The sequence below is a fragment of the Mytilus edulis genome, chromosome 9 (assembly GCF_963676685.1).
Source record: "Mytilus edulis chromosome 9, xbMytEdul2.2, whole genome shotgun sequence".
NCBI classification, from domain to species: Eukaryota; Metazoa; Mollusca; class Bivalvia; order Mytilida; family Mytilidae; genus Mytilus; species Mytilus edulis.
The window spans coordinates 30,333,677-30,354,911 of NC_092352.1; the positions used below are offsets into that span (position 1 = coordinate 30,333,677).

The 21,235-nt window shown below is 29.9% G+C and overlaps 2 protein-coding genes across 7 annotated transcripts in view; both read right to left on the reverse strand.

The window, feature by feature from the left end:
- Positions 1-5,445, reverse strand: part of LOC139488073 (F-box and WD repeat domain containing protein 10B-like) — a 44,351-nt gene extending 38,906 nt beyond the window's left edge. Inside the window, exons 1-2 of one of the 2 annotated variants that reach the window (XM_071273414.1) lie at positions 5,357-5,445; positions 1,540-2,180 (exon numbers count right to left, since the gene is read on the reverse strand). In XM_071273414.1, the coding sequence (XP_071129515.1) occupies positions 1,540-2,155 (616 nt within the window). In that variant the 5' untranslated portion in view covers positions 2,156-2,180; positions 5,357-5,445. Of the gene's footprint in view, positions 1-1,539; positions 2,181-5,151 lie in introns of both variants that reach the window. The other variant, XM_071273413.1, reaches the window with a different exon arrangement.
- Positions 5,446-11,314: 5,869 nt separating this feature from the next.
- The window catches only part of LOC139488074 (Golgi-specific brefeldin A-resistance guanine nucleotide exchange factor 1-like), a 59,671-nt gene continuing 49,750 nt past the window's right edge, over positions 11,315-21,235 (reverse strand). For 2 of the 5 annotated variants that reach the window (XM_071273415.1, XM_071273416.1), the window contains exons 32-39: positions 20,794-20,924; positions 20,371-20,472; positions 19,903-20,016; positions 19,358-19,526; positions 18,832-18,987; positions 18,049-18,257; positions 16,649-16,714; positions 14,386-14,579 (exon numbers count right to left, since the gene is read on the reverse strand). In XM_071273415.1, the coding sequence (XP_071129516.1) occupies positions 14,535-14,579; positions 16,649-16,714; positions 18,049-18,257; positions 18,832-18,987; positions 19,358-19,526; positions 19,903-20,016; positions 20,371-20,472; positions 20,794-20,924 (992 nt within the window). In that variant the 3' untranslated portion in view covers positions 14,386-14,534. Of the gene's footprint in view, positions 14,580-16,648; positions 16,715-18,048; positions 18,258-18,831; positions 18,988-19,357; positions 19,527-19,902; positions 20,017-20,370; positions 20,473-20,793; positions 20,925-21,235 lie in introns of all 5 variants that reach the window. The other 3 variants (XM_071273418.1, XM_071273419.1, XM_071273420.1) reach the window with 2 other exon arrangements.

Below are 21,235 nucleotides of genomic sequence, written 5' to 3' on the forward strand. Positions count from 1 at the left end.
AAAACGATACAGAACATAGCATGCGTATATGAATAGTAAAACAACAACTTTGTCCAATTACCGTACTTTTTCAAATACAATAGGTTGATTCTTTTAAGAAAACCGCAATCAAAATTGGGGATTACTGAAGGAATACACAGATTCTGTGAATTAACTTTACTCACAATGCGTATGCTTATAAACATGAGATGGAGACCTTACTAAATACTGGTAAATCAACTTTGTTAAAGGAAATTTCATTCACCCCGAAATTATAAAAAAACATGTGTTAGATCTGGGAATATATATGTTCCTGGTTAGATAAGGAAATTTTATCGAACATGAACAAAACTATTAACATGCAAATAGACAGGTATGTGAATAAAAATCTTGAACAAAATCAAATGCCACAAGGCATTTTATTCTTCTGTCAAAATTTGGACAGATACATTTTATTGCAGAATTATATGTCGGATAATAATTAGATATCTGACAAAATTTCACGTGCCTGTTTATTGTTCACATACCATTCAATAGACACCTAAAATCAAGAAAAGACGATGATCAGTAAATACGGCAACGGAATTTGTATTTATATTCTAATTGATTATTACGCTATTGAAAACGAATCTATGGTAAATTTTTACAGTCGGACAAATCTCAATTATGAAATTTAAAAGTGGAAATAATTTAAAAATCCACTTTTCTGTTTGACAAAGAAAACAAACTATACGCTATCATGGTTCCTGACTGGTAAAAAATGCATATTCCATAATTAACAATTTATAATTTTAAATTCATTTGAAACATTTCAATACTAATATCATTACGAATCTAGAACATTTCATTATTATCAAAAAAGGATCGCCGCTATCAAAGAACTTTTTCACCTGGATTAAGCAATTAACTCTCCTACTTGTCGAATGACAATCTCCTTTGATGTGAACTCAATTCACAAGGTTGATTGTATATGCCTGGGGGAAACAATTTAACATAATCGTCAAGGTACTAAAATTATGAATTTAAAAATGGTGTTAAAACTTTAGGATGATTTTACCGATTCCGAATATTTTTCAAAGTCTTCCGAACCATATATATAATAACTTGTACTAATTTGAAAGATACCACTTAAACATCATGAACATTATATATGTATAATTGCAAAAACTTTAAATTAAAAGCAACGTTCACAATACCGATCGCGAGATTTAACTTCTCAATTAAACGGACGTCTGTTAAAGGACCGTCGTTATCTGATGGTATCAGAGGGATTAAAAGGTAAAGGTCAAATCTGCCGAGCGGAAAGACGATTTTAACTGCAGACGGCAAAAATAACTGATTGACAGCAACTTTGAAATACGACAGCTATTTTGAATGTAGAACGTCTATAAAATCGATCTAGTCAATAATAATAGCTGTTGACAGGCATAATAGACAGTAAGCGGGCTTGATAGCTCTTTGGTTTTTCTAGTGATACAAACACGTATATATATATTCTAATTTAACATTTCCTATTGTAATGAAAACAAAATGTATGCAAGATGTTTATGTGCTACAAACCTTCCAAATTTAAAGCAGCCTTTTCTTCTGTGATCAGCAATGTACGAGCTTGTGATGCTAATGTGTGCAAAAGGTGACTGTCACACATCTGTAGAATAGCAAAGGCAAAGTTAGACTTGGTCCAATAGTTGGTCTTCTCAAACCATTGCCAGTAACAGCTAATATTATCTTCTACTTTATCTGTAGATAGTGCACGGTCAGAACTCAGAGTTGAAGAGTCTGTGTTCAGACTTGGACATGTACGACTTCGTGCATATGTATAATCTTTACACATCATAGGGTGTAATAATGTCACAAGCTGATGTAAGAGATCGATACTATGAAATCGCCTTAGCAGTCCAAGCATAAGTCGTTTCTTAGAATGATCTCCCAGTTTTGGGAACCATTCTTTGATGTCTGATAGTTTGTTGTTTAAGATACATGCTTCACAATCTCCACAAACGGTAGCTTTACTACGGTTAACACATCTAAGTTGTTGTGCTTGTCCTAAATTAAATTCATACACTTCAACATCAGCAGAAGCATGCTTCATGTTGCCGTTGATAGTTATGACACCGTCATTCATTGGTTCTGTAATTGCAGAAATTCCACTATTATACTGACAAACCTCCAGCATGGTGACTATTGATTTCTCATTGTCGCTGAAAAATACAAATCAAGAATAATTATTTAAATGTTTTCAGTTTTATTCATCCATGGAAAAATAATAATCAATGAAAAAGTAAACAATACATCATTTGGAACAACAGTTATATAAAGGTGTCTAAATCTATAACATGTATAATAAATAATGTCTGAATGTACTGAATCATTGATAATTTAGAATTACTGCAATATCAACACGATACAGACTACTGTGGATTCATTATTGTTCATAGAATACCAATTATGGTGGGTTTTGTGTGTTCAAGCGATCAAGTGTTTTCAAATGTTCACATATTACAACTTTTCTATAGCATGTATAGGCTTTGTATGCAGAGATTTGCAAAACCACAAACTAAAATAACTACCAAAATGCAAGTTTTCCTCAATCCATGAAAATTGGTACCCACGAAATATTATGTATCCACAGTAATGAAATATATTGCGAATTTTATTTGCATGTGTGCTTTAAAAATTTAGGGGAAAAAAAACTAATTCAAATTAAAACCATCTGTTTTTTATATATACAAAATGAACATATATATTCATATACATACATGTACATATCATACATACTTTTATTTGTAAAGTAAGTACCCTTCATTCCAGTGACATACAAAGGGTCATATGTATATATATATTATTATTACAAATTACTCATTTCATTTAATTTAGTATCAGATGATAAATCAATTATTAGTAACTAATCATTATTTGCTAATTTGTTTTACTTATTCTATTTTCATTTTATGCTTTTAAATTTATTATTCTGCTCAATTTGGCACAGCTTTAGACAAATCAAATATTTATTTTTTTTGAATACTTTTATACATTTTGTACATGCTCAGTACTGAAATGTCTTAAAGTGCAGACACTTTTAGTGACTTTAGTATCAGTAAATAACTTAAAAGATTCACAGCTATCATTACCTCAAAAAATAATTTGAGGCTGGAATTCATCTTAAATAGCAGATCAAAGTTGAAACAGGTAGTTTTTCTATACTTTTACATTCATGCTATAAATAGCTATACATTTATAGGTATATTTTGCCAATTTCAATTGAAAATTTGAAAGTACAAATGTATGCTGCATTTGCAGTAACATCATTAGCATGCACATGTTTTTTTTTTCTTCAGATTATCAGATATATTTGAAAGAGTAATTAAAAAACTCACAATGTAGATATCTTTAATGCATGTACATGTAGCTCCAAACTTTGTAAAAAGATGTACAAGGTACATGTATGCTTCTACATGGGGGAAAAAAATCCAAAAGGTTGTGTTAAATATATAGATTCCATAACTGCAATAAGTATGTTACGATATTTCTCCACTTGAGACAGTTAAATTTTTAAAGCGCCAGGCTTGTCAAACTTTTTAAATGATTAAAATTTAACTGTTAAGAGTGGAGATATATTGAAATATACAAGTTATAGTGGTGGAATCTGTTTTTTTAATGATTTTTCCTTCCTTTCAAACATTTGAAGAAAGTTGTGTTCTTTCTTTGTGACGTCATTGGTCACTGTTGCGATTTTTCATGACATTAAAATAGGAAATTCAGACTAAATCAATAAAATTAAACATCATAATTAAATTTAACCAATCTAACATGTCTAAATCATTTGTTGAGAACAGATATTTCATAAGTGATGAGAAATATTTTTCTCACACCGCTCATGAAATGTGAAAATACAATGCAGCACAAAAATTAGAGAAATACAGGTACATTGTAGAGTTAAATACTTTCCAAGGATGGAAAATCTTAAGTACAAAAAATGTACCATGGCTTAATTACATGTATTATTTTTTAGATACCATTTTTTTTTTATTTCGCATGAAAATGTGAACCACAAATTTAAATGTTAAACGAAGCAGGAATTCTTTATAAGCTTGTATGCAGCAACCATGAAAATCAAATATTCAATTTTTCCAAAATCCAATAAAATTTGTACTCATAAAAATTAAATGAAGCATTTAGAAAAGTTCAAAGTTTTGCTAACCATTCTACATGTAACAGTTAATTGATAATTATGACCACATCAATAACATAAAATATAAAGTGCATGTACACAAATTTTCATAAAAACAGACATGACAGAGCAGTGATATTGTTGGTTTTTTTCAAAACTACCTCTACCCTTTTTATTGGGAATATGCATCATTTTTATCAAATTGGGAAATTTATAATGAAAGATGAATTTGCCTGAAACTTCAATTTGCAGACCCCCTTTTGAGAGGTAAACCCTCATTTGAAATAATATTACAACCCCTTATTGTCAGTGATGATACATAAATAAACCCTCAAATCTGCACATATAGTCATTTTAGGAATGAAAATGGTTTAAATGAGTGTTTTTCAGTTTGTATTCATGCACAATTACTACTGAGACAGCACTGTTTGGGAAAAAAGTTGTCTTTTTGGGAATAATTTTAAGCCATTTTTTTCAAATTGGGATTTTTCTCCAGGGGAAAAAGCCTTTACATGTATTCTCCATTAATTTAAGGCAAACAATATCACTGCAGAGTTACCCCCTTATAAATATTTCTTTCACTTAAATTCCTTTAAATAATAAATCTGTTAATCTTGATGCATAAAATTCAAGGAAAATATAATTTTAAAAAATCACTTGCCTTATGTGAATTTAAGAAATGATGACCCCCTATTTTAAAAGAGGAAAAAGAAAATGGATTTTTATAAAGTGTACCACTTAAAACTGCAACATTGATCAACACTTGTTGTGTGTACAGACTATTTTTTTTTACTTCAGCCTACATTCAAACAGTGGCTAAATTTTGCAACAAATCAAGTTTTAACGCAAACTTTGAAAGCTATTTAGTGTTTGAAATAAAGATTAATAATGTTTCTCAAATTCAACATCTATTGAAAGGGTGAAAAGTTATGTTTACATATACAATAAAGTTTAACATCAAAGTAAACATGGTCACACAATTAGCTATAAACTTTCATCACCTTTAAAGCTCCAAACTGTGATAAATAATCCATGCACATGTATATTTTTCCAACACAGGTTTGCTCATGTTTTTATACAAAAAATATATGTCTTTCTATAAGGAAAAGTGTCATGTCTCTGGAATTTTATGGAATACGAAGACACTTATATGTCGTATGTATTTAACGTTATCATAGCTAATACCGATGATCCAGTACCACTTACAGTTTATAATAGAGGTAAACGTCCCCAAGGAGACGTCCGCATGTTTATCTTTTGAGTGGAGTGAGTCAAATTAGTTTCGAATCCGCCAAACTATCAAGTTGGTAAATAACAACAAAATGTGTGAACAAGTAAAAATTATACAATAAAAATAAATTAATAATAATTTCAATTATTATAGAAACGGAAAATAATACTTTTTAGAATTTATATAGCACTAAAGGGTAGATAATCCGTTTAGAGCCAGAATGTAGAATATCTTAATACCAAGAAATAATAATGTATAAAACTGCAACGGTCCAGTTCATATAATATTTTTGGTCCTACAAAAGTAACATCTAAGAGGGGGGGCAAGGGGGGTCCCCATAACAGCAAAACAGTGAATTGATTTGGTGAAAAACAGATAACAAGGAATTGAAAAGGGACAATAACAGATAACAGTAAATGAAATATGAAAATAAATCTGTCCAGGACCAATCCAGTAGATGACTCGTAGATCTTAGTATATAACTTGTGGTATGGACCTAGACAAATGTAATTTGTGTAAACAAGACGTTTCGGCCGTTGAGGCAGTTCTGCCTTGGTTGATTTTTTTCCGTAACTTGTACAATAAGTTATAGTATTGATGTTGAATTTTTCTGAACGAAATAACTAGTTTCTGTTTTTGATATACGGATATTTTTAATCTAGGGCATTTGAGGGATCAATTTTTAATGATTTAGGTTTTTTTATTGAATTTTTGAAAGTAGTGCAGCCAGTGACACTTTATTATCAATTTGATTTTTAGATTTTTTATTTCTGAAAAGCAATATATATACATTTGTACTTTACAAGTAATAAAAAAAAAAAACATTGATGCACAATATATTTTTTTTATTTAATGACCTCATGATAAAACTTACTTATAAAATACAAAAATACCCAGATCAGTGGAGACAGGGCATGTTACTGACACACACATGCCAGTTATAGTTATTCTGATAATAGAAATTGACTCAAGTGACAATTCTGATAGTATAATAGAAATTGGACCTAGTGAAAATTTGGATGACACCAAGTGAAACACCAATCATGCATCTTATGTGAAATTATAGAATATGGAAAATTTGGGTACAGCATTGTAGAAGCTGTAGGATTTTTAAAAGGGTATTTGTCGAAAAATTAAACTGAAGACACATCTTTATTTGCATCAATGGTTTCTGAGCTGCAATTTTCGCCATGTGAAGCAGTTAAAAAGCTTTTAAAAATATGGTGGTCAGGGTTCTCTTTCATGTAAATGAAAAGAGAGGGAGTAGCACTTATAATATAAATGCTAAAAGAAAATGTTGTATAATTCCCAAAGCCATAATTCAAACCCATACCACTTAGTAATGTAAAACAATTCAAAGGAAAAAACTAACTGCCTAATTTATCCACAAAATAGTGAACGAGAAACTTAGTAACACAGTAACAAACTACACCCACTGAATCCAGGCTCCTGACTTGGAAATAGACACATACAGAATGTGACTGCGTCAACTTAAGCATGCTAGTTGGTGTCCAATCCTCCCCTAATCAGGGACAGTGGTGTAATAGTACAGCATAAAGATTATTATGTGGTCATTGAATAAAAAAAATCTATAGGGTGTACCAATGCTTTTTTTTATAACAAAATCCATACTATAAGTTTTTGTACAAGTAATAAGTGAATTATAATTTGTACAAAATGCTATGTTCACAGACAACGGAATTTATTACAAAGGATAATAATAATATATACAGGAATAGTCCTGGGTCCAATTGATTTTAATATGTTTATGTGATGTATGTTACTGAAATTCTTCTGCAAATACAGGGCCACCCGATATCACCAGTAGAAAGACCCCAATAGATATACATTGTAAGAAGATGTGGTAAGCGTGCCAATGAGACTATTATCCATTCAAATCACAATCATTTTCAATTATCTTCAATTTCTACGGAAGATTGGCTGTCAAAATGCTAACATTCCAATTTTCAATAACAGTTAACAGCAAATAGATTCTCATAATAACAGATAACAAAATAGATAATAGTCCTATAACAGCTAACAAAGAATAAGACAATAACAGCTAACAGTAAATATATTTTCAGAACAACAGATAACAAAGAATTAAAATGCCCCATAACAGCATAACAGATAAACCCCTTGCCCCCCCTCATCTAAATGATAGCTGTGAAATTATCATTTGCATATCTCTCTAAGTTTATCCTGTTAACATATAACCTTGGAAATTGGCATGAATATCATTTCTTGTGAATTGATAGTTTCTTGTCTGTTGTGTGTGAAAACCTTTTTAAAAACTAGAGGCACACAAAGAGCCTGTGTCGCTCACTTCGGTCTATGTGAAAATTAAACAAAGGAAGCAGATGGATTCATGACAAAATAGTGTTTTGGTGATGGTGATGTGTTTGTACATCTTTAATACTTTACTAAACAGTCTTGCTGCTTACAATTATCTTTATCTATAATGAACTTGGCCCAGTATATCTTACTATGCATTATATGTTTAAAATTGTGTTGTTTTCATGACTTTTGTATGTGTGTATTGTATTTTGTTATAAGTCGATTTGAAAAGCTCACTAGAGCTTGTGTTATGCAGTTTATTGAATATCGACTCTAAATAAAACTTTGAATCTTGAAAAGTTAAGTTTCAATGGAAAATGTTAGTAAAAATTTACAAATTTTATGAAAATTGTAAAAAATTTACTATAAAGGACAATAACTCCTTAGGCAGTCAATTGACCATTTCGGTCATGTTAAATTATTTGTAAATATTACTTTGCTGAACATTATTGCTGTTTACAGTTTATCTCTATCTATAATAATATTCAAGATAATAACAAAAAACAGCAAAATTTCCTTAAAATTACCAATTAAGGGGCATCAACCCAACAACGGGTTGTCCGATTCATCTGAAAATTTCAGGTCAGATAGATCTTGACCTGATAAACAATTTTATCCCATGTCAGATTTGCTCTAAATGCTTTGGTTTTGAGTTATAAGCCTAAACTGCATTTTACCCCTATGTTTTATTTTCAGCCGTGGCGGCCATCTTGGATTGATGGCCAGGTCGCCGGATACATTTTTCAAACTGGATACCCTAAAGATGATTGTGGCCAAGTTTGGATTAATTTGGCCCAGTAGTTTCAGAGGTGAAGATTTTTGTAAAAGATAACTAAGATTTACGAAAAATGGTTAAAAATTGACTATAAAGGGCAATAACTCTTAAAGAGGTCAACTTACCATGTCGGTCACATTGACTTATTTGTCAGTCTTACTTTGCTGAACATTATTGCTGTTTACAGTTTATCTCTATCTATAATAATATTCAAGATAATAACCAAAAACAGCAAAATTTCCTTAAAATTACCAATTCAGGGGCAGAAACCCAACAACGGGTTGTCCAATTCATCTGAAAATTTCAGGGCAGATAGATGTAGACCTGATAATCAATTTAACCCAATTTTCTATTTTTAGCCATGGCGGCCATCTTGGTTGGTTGGCTGGGTCACTGAACACATTTTTTAAACTAGATATCCCAATGATGATTGTGGCCAAGTTTGGTTTAATTTGGCCAAATAGTTTCAGAGAAGATTTTTGTAAAAGTTAACAACGACAGATGACGGACGACAGACGACGGACACAAAGTGAGGGAAAAGCTCACTTGGCCCTTCAGGCCAGGTGAGCTAAAAATGTGTCGATGGTTCACTTACCTAAAATTATTTATTCATATTCCGAATTTCTTTGGTTTGGATCAAGCAGCCAAGCAGTTACATTTTTTCTGTTTAATATTTAGATCATTAAAATGGACTTTATTGTTATAAAACTAAGCTGAGACTACTATAACATATAGTAGTCTCAGAACTAAGGTTACATTTCCTCAGACACAATTGACCTGATCAAATATTTATTTTCAATCAACCTGGAGAAAGATTGTTAAATTGTTGAGACAATGCTGCATTTATTTTTCTTGTACAATTATTTCCAACATTTTGTTGGTCAGATGTCAGATATATGTATTCAAGCTGCCTATTTTTCGTTTTGCAAATATGTAAAAAAAAATATTTGAATGACAAGACTTTGCAAGTACAAATATTGCAAACATACACCAGAAGTCTTTTAATTTTTATCTTTTAAAGAAAGATTTCCTAACTTCTTAAAAAAAAATAATGCTTGTGAGCATAGAGTGATGAAGATTGCTATATTTTCAAAGGTTTCAATCTAAGTTGTATTTTGTTTAAAAAGCAATAACACCTTGTCCTTTACTGCAGGTATAACAGAAAGACTGAATTATCATTTACAACATTCTGCAACTTACCCAATGACTTATTTCTCTGTCAGGTATGGTTATTCAAATAAAAAGATTTTCTAACTTGAATATCTTAGTACCTGTATATGTCATTTATGAATTGCTTGACACAGGAATGAATAGAATTTAAAGAATGTTCACCTCCATGATAATAACTGGTAATGTAATATAGCTTAATATACAATTAGGTTTTAAGTAGACTTAGTGAATTCTTTACCACAATAGTCAGCAAACAAAGTTAGAAGAAAATATTCATGAGACAGATTGTTTAAGACTATACATATGTCCTTAATGTCATGTGATTGACAGATAAGCATCAAATATAATTTTTTGACCCAGGTTGTCCTCAAATGGCCCCAACAATTAAATAAGCTACTAAAAGAAAACTACGTTTTAGTATTTTGAAATATGCCAATTGTGTTGAAAATTACATCAGAAAAGTAACAATATCCCACTCAACAACCAATGTAAGTTGAAAACTTTTCAACATACTACATGTAACATAGAATACTGTTACCCTGGGTAGTTAACTGTAACTAAAGTAAGTGCACAGATATTGAACTATCTACAAACAAAATTTGTGTCATCTTATAAATGCAAGAACTGCTTAATTCTGCTATATATAGTGAACATATAGCTTGCTGTTCGGTGTGAGCTAAGCCTCCGTGTTGTAGGCCATACTTTGACCTATAATGGTTTACTTTTACAAATTGCGACTTGGAAGGAGAGTTGTCTCATTGGCACATACCACATCTTATATCTAATTACATATTTAAGAAATTTTATTTCTAAAATATTTTTCAACACAAATTGTAAAGAGAAAGAGATTGTAAACTTACAGTAATGTCTATAGGTAGGTGCCAGATTTTGTGTAAACATGATAGCTGTCAATTTCAATAATATATCACATATTCAAGGTACCTTCTTATGGTCATTAGGACTGCCTCATCAGCATTCATACCACACTTTTTACTTTCATATAGACAGAGTTATCTACCATTAAAAAAGTTGATTGAAATCTGAGCATTTTGTGTATATAGTACATTCTGTATAAGATGGATCACAGAAATTACCAAAAATATTTGACAATATAAAAGATTAAATAAACCACCAACAAGCAAAGCAAGACAAATAATAACAAACAACCCAAGGTTCAGATATACTGGTACTGAACAGGAAAAGTGAGAAAAAAAAACATATATTTTTTAAAATATGCCTTGGGATGAAATAGCTGCAATTTTATTTACAATGTTGTTTAATAAGCTGAATTTCTCTTTCAGTACATTTCTTAATCTGTATTAAATGTGTTATTCTAATTTTAAAAAAATGTTTTTGGTCCAAAACATTATGTATTCGTTGATTTATAAAATAGGTAGAATTTCAAACATGAATTGCATCTTCAGTTGATGAAACATACATATGGTGTACAAGATTTTAATCCTGGTATCTATGATTTTATTCTGAACATTCATCTCAGTTTAAATTTGGCAATGACTGGCAGAGTTGATCATTTTAACTTAGTTTTGATGCAGAACAAATACTGATGTCATATTCTTTCACTTGTACATGTGGCCATATACATGAACAATCAAAATTACTTCTTTGCACAATTGTAAAAAAAAAAAGTAAGAAATGATATTTTGCATTTATTTAATGGAACAGATAATTTCTGTTTAGGATAACATTGACCAATCACAGATAAGACACAGATATACAAAATAAATATTATTTGCTATGTACATTTTACAACAGTGTACACTATTTATAATAATCCAAGTTGTCTGCCTTCATAAACAATCTAATATTTATATCTTGGTGAAATACACATATTACACAACATGTTATTTTACTTCATCTGTAAAATTTCTAACTATTCTCCTTTGTCATTTCATTATCCTAAATTATTGCAAATTGTTTTTCCTCAAACTTTGCCAAAAAAATCAGTTTATCAACTACATTTAAATGGAAAAAAAATCTGTTTCAAGTAAAATAACAAAAGTGCAATATACACATATAAAGCAGAGTCTTCCATAGCGATGTTGTATATTGAAATTAAAAAAAAATATATATGGAACAATATGCCCTCCTTCTTCTAATAGCCATGACCAAATTTACCAAGACTTATCTTAATTTTTATTTCCAGTTACAACAATACTGCAATATCAGAATAAACCACAGACAAAAAGATACACAACAGTTACTGTTGCAATGATCCTCAAAATATCACAGATATCAAAATGGTTGTCAATAGGACATTTCAGAATCTATGGGGAATTTTATTGTTTGTACCCCCCAAAATGAAAATAACCCCACATCATTGGTTTAATTTCAATTGTTAAGGATGGTTTAACCAATGACAAGGCTTTGATGTATACTTTTGAAAATATTACGCAGAATGCATTAGATTTTAAAAAGGAAAATTGGGTCTGAATTCTCAAAGAAGCTTTCCCTGCCTCTCTAATAATTTAAGTTGATTATAGTAGTGTTATTATTGACAAAACTAAAAAAAAAGTGACAGTGTTACATGTATTATGACTTTGTTTTAACAGTCATAAAAAATACAATTTTTTCAGCATTTTACTCTTAATTTTTTTATTTCTAATTTCTTAATATAAATGTTTTGAAAATCTCCAAAACAGAATTAAAATAGCTGTATAAGCCTCATTAAAACACAAACAATTAAAGTACAATAAATTTACAAGAAAATGGTCACTTCATATTCATTATATATATACAGATATTTTGACATATTTACATTTGTAATATAGAATGAAATTCAAAACAGTGTGGCTGTGGCCATTGATTGACACATTAAATTCATCCATTGACTGGGACAATTTAGGTGAACATTTGTATGTAACAACCACTGCTCACAGCTCACTATGTACTTTTAAAAGACACTTAAACTATGGGGTCACCAAAGGTTCTCAACACCTTAATAAAGTAATTCGAAAAATCAATCAGAAATAACACGATCTTTTGATTTATATCAATTATATAAATCAAAACATAAAGGTTATTCCTGATTAATTTTTCGAATTATTTTATAATTAAAGGTGTTAAGAAACCTTTGGTGACCCCACAGTTTAAATGTCTATTGAAGGTACGTTGTGAACAGTGGTCGTTACAAGACAAACGTTCACCTAAATTGTCCCAGTCAATGGATGAATTTAATGTGTCAATCAATGGCCACAGCCACACTGTTTTGAATTTCATTCTACCTGAATATTACCCTTACAATGAAAGCACAACAGTTTTACACGAACACATATAGATAGTGAATAAAAATGTTAGGCTGTTCTCTCTAATATTAAAATATCTTTTACTGCCCATTAAACAATATTGTGTCGCACTTGTTACTTCTATCAAATGCATTCAATCAAGGAGAAGATCTGTTTTTTGTTCTATATAATAGAATACAACACAACTCTTGACATAAAATAATTGACAATTTTACAAATACACATCTTCAACTATATATATGACATATATGACAAAGTTTAAGTTTTCTGACAGTAATAAACAGAATTGGAGATTATACCTGACAGTATATTTTGGAATTCTGTTTCATGATTATCTAAACAACTTGAAGTTTTTTTTTCTTTTCCTTCAAAATATGTAAACATTTTGGTGTGAAATAAAAAAGAGAGGTGTCCCTTTTCTATTTTCTAAAAACTAACAATTTTAACCTACGGGTGTTATAAGTTTTTGCTTTAAAACACTCACTTTGTATATATACATGACTATTTTATTGATACAACTGTAATTGCATTCATAAAGATATAGTGTGTATTAAATGCAAGTTAGGTATTGGCCTAATAAATGGTCCTCTATTAGATTCATGGTCTTCATATTTACCATGAGTCAAAATGTAGCTAACATTGGAACAATCACTACACATTCATAAATAATGATCTATAGAAGAAATACAATTTCAGTTTTTAGAACACAAAATACATATGCAGAACTTGAGAAAGTAAACAACAAAATTTATCTATATCTACAACTTTACTTTGGTTTACTAAGGAAGGGCATTAAAATTGTAGTAATTTCGTTTATAAAGCTATGAAAAGATCATTATATTTAAAAACAAAAGAAGATAACCAATGAGACAACATTCCACAAGAGACCAATTGACACAGAAATTAACAATGATAGGTCCCAGTATGATCTTCAACAATGACCAAAACCAATACCACATAGTCAGTTATAAAAGTCCCTGATATTTTTTTATTTTTGTGATGAAGATAAGGTTGGAAAAACTTCAAAATTTATGTCATGCTGAGCAGTACACAACCTTTCAGAACCATGCTTCTGTTCACAGTCAGGATTATATGCATAAAGGTACCACTACTGCATTGATATATGCTATGCTTACTTTTCTGATCCAAGAGTATGAAGAAAATATTTCAAAAACTGTTTTTCTTTCAAACTTTGGCACAACATGAAATTTATTTATATACATGTTGTTGACAGCCCTAACAACTATTGTAAGACAGAACTTTTTACAAAATCATATGATATCATTAAAATCATGAAAACTTAATATATCAGTCATAAATATAAATATATTATTTCTAATAAGACATAAACAAACAAGAAGAATTCAGAGTAAAGTAAAGCAATATTTCTCTCTTCAATAGAAGAAGTAACATAAACACTACCAATAGTAAAATACACCATTTGGCTATTTACAGCACTTTACAAGTTATTTACATTATGTGCAGTATAGTTACACATGTTAAAATCACAGTATAATTTTAGTTGTGACTCTCAATGTCTGGAAACTATCCTTGAAGATCATACTGTTTTAACTGGGTACACCAGCTTGGGAGATGTGTGCGATAATATCACGGGTTTTCTGTTACTATCTGTGTTAGTTGGTCGTTCATCCCCTGAAAGAAAACAAAAACATGATAAATGACAACAAAATATACATGGTAATGTGAAACCAATCAAACACTTATATACACATAATTTCATTTACATTCTTCCTTTTTTCAAAGGAGGAAGCAATTTTATTCCATTTTTTTACATAAATGTGTTTGAATGAACTGGACATTCATGATCAGGAAACAGGACGTAGTTACATTTGTATTATTATTTGCACAATGATTAAACATAGATTTTTAAATGTGATAAACATATTTCCAGTAAAATATTTGATTTCTAATGTTTTTACATTTTTGATAAAACTTTCTACTCTCAAATTTGATTATGGATACAAGCAACAAAATGAATGGAAAGCACAGACAATATGTGTGCAGTTAAAATATAATTCCACATCAACCTTTGGTAAAGGCATTAATAATTCACATTGGCTTATGGTGTCACTGGTCAAAATGCATGATATGCATGGAATAAATGTGTATTCAACATTAGCATTTAGATTTCTAATACTGTTATTTTCATTTGTGTTAATTTACAAGTAAAGCTTTTATTCACTCAAGATGCAGACATCATTAAAAGGACAATATCATGGGACAGAAAACAATAAACTTCTAAATCAACATTGGATAAGTATAGATGTAATTTCAGCATCTTAAATGGAAAAGAAGGGATACAGTCCATACATTCAGGAGATTCCTTACACCTACTTGAAAAACAAAAGTTATGTGTAAAGTGTTTGATTGTTTCAACTATTCTGTATAATGAAAATATACAAATGTCAAAAGTAGAAGACCAAAAATTCAAATACCTTTAAAACCAAAAAAAGCAACAAAATATTCGTAAACAATATCATAGTTTATGCAAAACCTGTAACCAAATATATAAGAAAGGAAGTTACTTTTTCCAGCATACTATATATGGACAAAAATTCATTTGTACTGAATTCCTGGTGTGAAGCATAAAAAGAATCAAATTTTAGGCACATTGTACTGATAATCATTACTGTAGATGACTTGACTGTGGTTTTCTACAGCACTGTTGGTATTTTATTTTACCAGTTGAACAGTTTGTAATTTGGTCAGAATTTTGTGTAAACTGCAATAGGTTGAAAACAGCTCTTACAGTCAAGTCTCAGTAATAACTTCATAATAACCTAAAAATAACACTTATTTTAGAGTCAGCTTTATAGTTAAGATTTCTTGGATATGATACTTCTGGATCAATAACTGTAAATATGTTATGAGGTAATCAACTAAATTCATATTGAATGGGGGAAGTCTTCTGATTAACACAATCCTTTACCAAGCAACAAAAATATTATCACTGTCATTACAACAAAAACCACAAAAAGGTGACCATGGGGAATCACCACGACCTTAGTGGAAAAACTAAGGTTGAATATTGAACAATTTAAATAGTTGGACCAAAAGAATAAGTTTTATCATTAGGCTTTTAAAATTCACTGACTTATACCCTAAGGCCTTCATCTCTTTTTATTCTTATTCATAAGCAAACAAAGTACATAGAGAAAACAGAAAACTGTAGACCCCACAGTTTCAGATTTTTTTTACATTATAGTCCATTTTCAAATTTCAAAATTAATGATTTTTTTAAATGGGAGACAACTTCTGTTTTATTTATTTTCTATGCTGAGAATATTTCTAGGAGAAAAGTGAAGGTTCAAGTTCCTATGAGTTGTATCCAATAACCATAAATCCTTAAATTGGAAACATAGTTGGCATTTGGAAAATGATATATTGTGGAATGTATTTATAAAACACATCCTTTCACTGTTTCTTTTATATGTTCAAATAAAGTCCACATAATATACATTTCAATTATAAGTTAATCTATTCTGTTTAGTAGCTACAGTACCACAATTTCCTTCATAAACTACAATTAATAAATTGACTTTTAGTTTACCCAACTCCATTGTAATTATAGATAACAAAGAAGTGGGACAAAGTATCAACAATACATTTGTTATTTTCAATCCCTTCATTCCAGAAGCATGGGTTTTTATAATAATGCATATTAAGACACAAAGGAGCCATCACAGATAAAAAAGAATTACTTCTCCTCTACTTTTCAATATTTTAGCTACAGGGAAGCGACCTTGAATCCAAACAGGTAATCCAATCTGAAAGTAGTTCTAGGCATTTTTACAACATGCAATAAGTTGACCGATCTTCAATTCTATAGATCTTCAATAATTGAAGTCAATACTACCCTTATTATATGCATAATTTTTTTTTTATTACACAAAGGATGATTATGCTTTGACATAATGTCAATTGAAAACTTAAAATTTATCTGTAAACAACACCACCACCTTTCAAAAGTGCCATTTTCTAGCAGCTCTTTATAAGTTCTGCAAATTTTGAAGAAGAAAAAAATCTTGAAGAACACAAATAACTTAAATAAATTAAATATCTGAAGAAAATCATCCTTGCTTTAAATCAATTCTAATCTTATCATAGTTTCACTTTCTAATATGAAATGATCTGTTTAGATACTGTCATTATTTCTAATTTCTACTTAACATTGCAGTGAATCTGTGTAATCACCTTATTTAACAGCTTTTTATTGTTTGTATTGTAACAATGAAATGTTATGCATTCATTTAAATCTTTATGTTACATACAACACTTTCGAGTTTGTCATTTAAGCATTTTAAAGGCATCAAATATTTTTCAGTATCACAATGAAAATCAATTTGTTTCCAGAGAAAAAAAAGATTGTTTGCAAATATCATGTGATAAACCAGCACTCTTTGTAGAGTTTTAGAATTTGAAAATGGGCTAGACTGAGTTGAAATTTAAAAAAAAAAAATATTTACTGTTTTATTTATGTTCACAAGTGACAGTTGGCTTATATATATATGTTTTGTTTTCTTTCAAAAAGCACTGAATACATAAAGAGAGCTCTATCCGTCAAATTTCTATTTTAAAACACAGAACATTTAAAAGCCAAAATACAAAAGAAGCTTAAAAATTAACATGTCCAAGTTTAATGCACACTAGCTGCTGATGATATATGAAATGAAATGAAAATGTAAATAAAAATAATGCATATTTATCTGTACATTATTAACATATAATAAAGAATTGATTTATGGAAAAAGTATGAAACGATCAATATATTTATGTAATGAAACCATAATCATATATGATACTTTACAGTAGGAAAAAAATATCAAGGAAGTTGAAAAACTTTTTTTGATATATCAAATTACAGAAATAATGTTGTAAAATGTGAAGAAATATGTATATATGTTTTTAAAGAATTGTTGAAACACTTAATGGTGAACTTTAAGAGTACAAATAATTATGTGCACCATGATTTAATTATTATATAGAAAGCAATGCTGATGCAGAAAGATTCTATCAATCTTTCTGACCGAAGACAAAAGAAACCCTCTGATCCTTGGGGGACATGCCTTTACCACACATACATTATCATGCTTAAACTTACTTGTGGCGATGAGATATATGGAACTGCCGAAGTATCTATCACATCTGGGTTCAGTAGTAAAGGTACGCAATTGTTCCCCATTTGAATTCCAGAATCAGATTCCATTGTCAAAATGTGAGAGGGATGGGTTTGTAACAGATAAGAGGGCGGGGATTGTGGATGAGTAGGGGAATGGACCTTTGGGTGACTAGAATAATTTCCAAGGTACTCTGAAAATCAAAAATATAAATTTGTGATAGAAATCCTTCTTTAACTTGGTATGTTTTTTATTGTGCATGTAGACTACAGATAATGCCATTTCCCCCCAGAAAGTCATAAATTGTGACCTTGGTAGGTAATTAATGAAACTTATTCAATAATTAAGATAATATTCCCAAATAAAGTTAATAATCAAGTCAATAAGTCTAAATTAAGATACAGAACAACATTCAAACATTAAAACAAACTGAATCTTTCAATACAACATTTCACACAAAACTGAAACAAGGGTTATTTTCAAATTACTTACACTGCATAAAAAAAATAGTATTCATGACTGCTGTTTTAGTTTTTTTTAAATTTTTACTATAATAAACACCAATTATCTGCCAAAATATTATCCAATGAGAACATTTTAAATTTAGCAAAACTGTCAATCAAAGAAATAAATTATTTTTTTAACAATCATGAAGTATTTTATGAATTTGAGAAATAGAAATGCAGTTGTTATATTAAAATCTAATCACAACAACCATTGTAAAAAAGAACCAGTGGGAAATCAGACTAATTGTATACGAATATTACCATTGACATCTTTGACGACTGTAACACCTTCTAAATGTTCCTCTTCCTCTTCCTCCATTTCATGTGGAGAATGCATTTCAGGAGGCTGAGGTACTGAAGGGGTATTCTGTGTAATCTCTGGTGTTGGGGGTACTAAGGTAGGAGTGGGTTTTACTTCTGTAAAAAGCAATCAAATATATAAGAATTTGCTGTCAACATTGCATATTTCATTTATTCTTTATAAGTAAAGGTGAAAAAAAATATTCTCTTCATCAGTTATGAAAATGACCCTACTATATAACTCAAATGGTTTTTTTTATTGTGACAGTAGAATTATCCTTTCTTTTAATTTTCAAAACTTTCATGAACCAGATTATGTTTTTTCTGGTTGCAACAGCTGGTTATTAATTTTTATAAAACACTGTTTTTAGCCATCTATGCATTTTCTGGATGAAAAATGTTGCAGATATTTATTTTCCATGGAACTGTATTCATATAGTTTTTAATACTTAACAATTTATTTTAATACATAGCCCTGTGCTTTTACCTCTAACTGTAGGCTTAAAAACATCATTTCTTAGATTAGGTAGAAATGTATCAATTCTGTCCCAGCTGAGCTTCCATAACTTTGATTCAGCACCATGAGACGTCTGGAAGATACCTGCTGTATCCATCACTAATAACATATTCTTCAAGGACTCAGGGATAGCTTCAGCCTGTAAATTAATTATGTTATAATCAATGTACATTTGAACATTTACAAATATAAGTAACTGCAATTTCATTTAAAAAATAAAGATAAGATATATGAAATCAGTTTTATCTATGACAGTTCAAGATCTACACTCAGAAATATTTTAAAAGGGAAAGAAATAACAGAAGTGATATGAATATCAAGTAATTTGAATAATTTCTGTACATTTTTTGCTTTATCTTAATTTTTCAATGCATTCTGATAGTTGTATTTTACTTACTGACAGAATTGAATAGTCTTCCGGTAATAAATTTGTTTTCATAAACTATTTCATCACATAATCTCTTGAACTTGTCTTTTAAGGGAGACCTGATTATATGCATATATTTAACACCTACCAGTAAATCACTATTGTCAGCATGCATGTATTTGTCCATAAATTCTAATATAGTCAACCACAAAGCTGTAAATGTACTCAATGACAACAATGGCGTCAGGTGCTGTAGGAAAACCTGTAAATACACAACATGTAAATGTACTCAGTGACAACAATGGCGTCAGGTGCTGTAGGAAAACCTGTAAAAACACAACATGTAAATGTACGCAGTGACACCAATGGCTTAAGTTATTGTGAGAAAACCTGTAAATACATAGTGTATTCAATGACAGCAATGGTGTCAGGTACTGTATGAAAAATGTTAATACACTGAATGATTCTTGCATTTAAAATATCTCCCCCTGATTTTGAATTTTATAAACCAGAACAATTAAGTAAATATATATATAACAAACAAACAAAATTTGAGAAGAGTGCTTAAATTAATATCTTCTTAATGCACAACACTATGTCTTATTGAAATCCTTACTTTAGTGAGCAGGGCAGAAGCCCTCATTCTTGTTTCTTCCATACCAGTGGGGTCCTGTATATTAATATTTTCAAGTAATTTGGTTAATAATGGAAACAGCACCTAAAATATAAAAATCATGTAAATAAAACATGGAAAATTCTTCCATCTATCTTTATGAGTTTAATTTCAAATAAATCTAATGCTTTATCATTTTGAATATAAATGTGTCAAGAAAGATTTAATAGCAAAAATGAGTTGGTTTACAGTAAACAATAAGAAATCATTATTATTTAGGGATAGTTACATTTTACCAAAGAATTCATCTACTCAAATCTATTTGCAGGAAAACATGAATAATACATCAACGTTATTGTTAAATCAAACAAAGAACAATCCTAAACTTATAACTTTTTTTTTCTTTTTGTTTAATGAAGTTATTACTTTGTTAAAGCATGATTCCCATTCAGCAGCAGATAATGTCTGAAGGTCATGAACCAGCAATGCCCTCTGTAGGTAAGTCAGTGCTTGACTCCTCACTTGTCGTCTCACATCACAACATAATCTGGCAATTCCTGTATATATATTAAAATATAATGATTATGCTCTAGAAAATTCTCAAACAAACAAGTAATGGACCGTACACTCATGGTTTTATGAAGGTCATATGGAGACCTACATTTATGATTCCTCTTGGTCATTTGGTCTCACTGGCAAGAATACCACATCCTATTACTTTTATATTATCTCATTGTCAATGTTATGACAAGAACTAGAATAATTTGATCTATTGATAACAGATACAACGATATCTAAATATTTTAAAAACAAATACTTTAAAGGCAAGAATCATAAAGGTAAATAAGTTCAAACAGTAAAATATTGA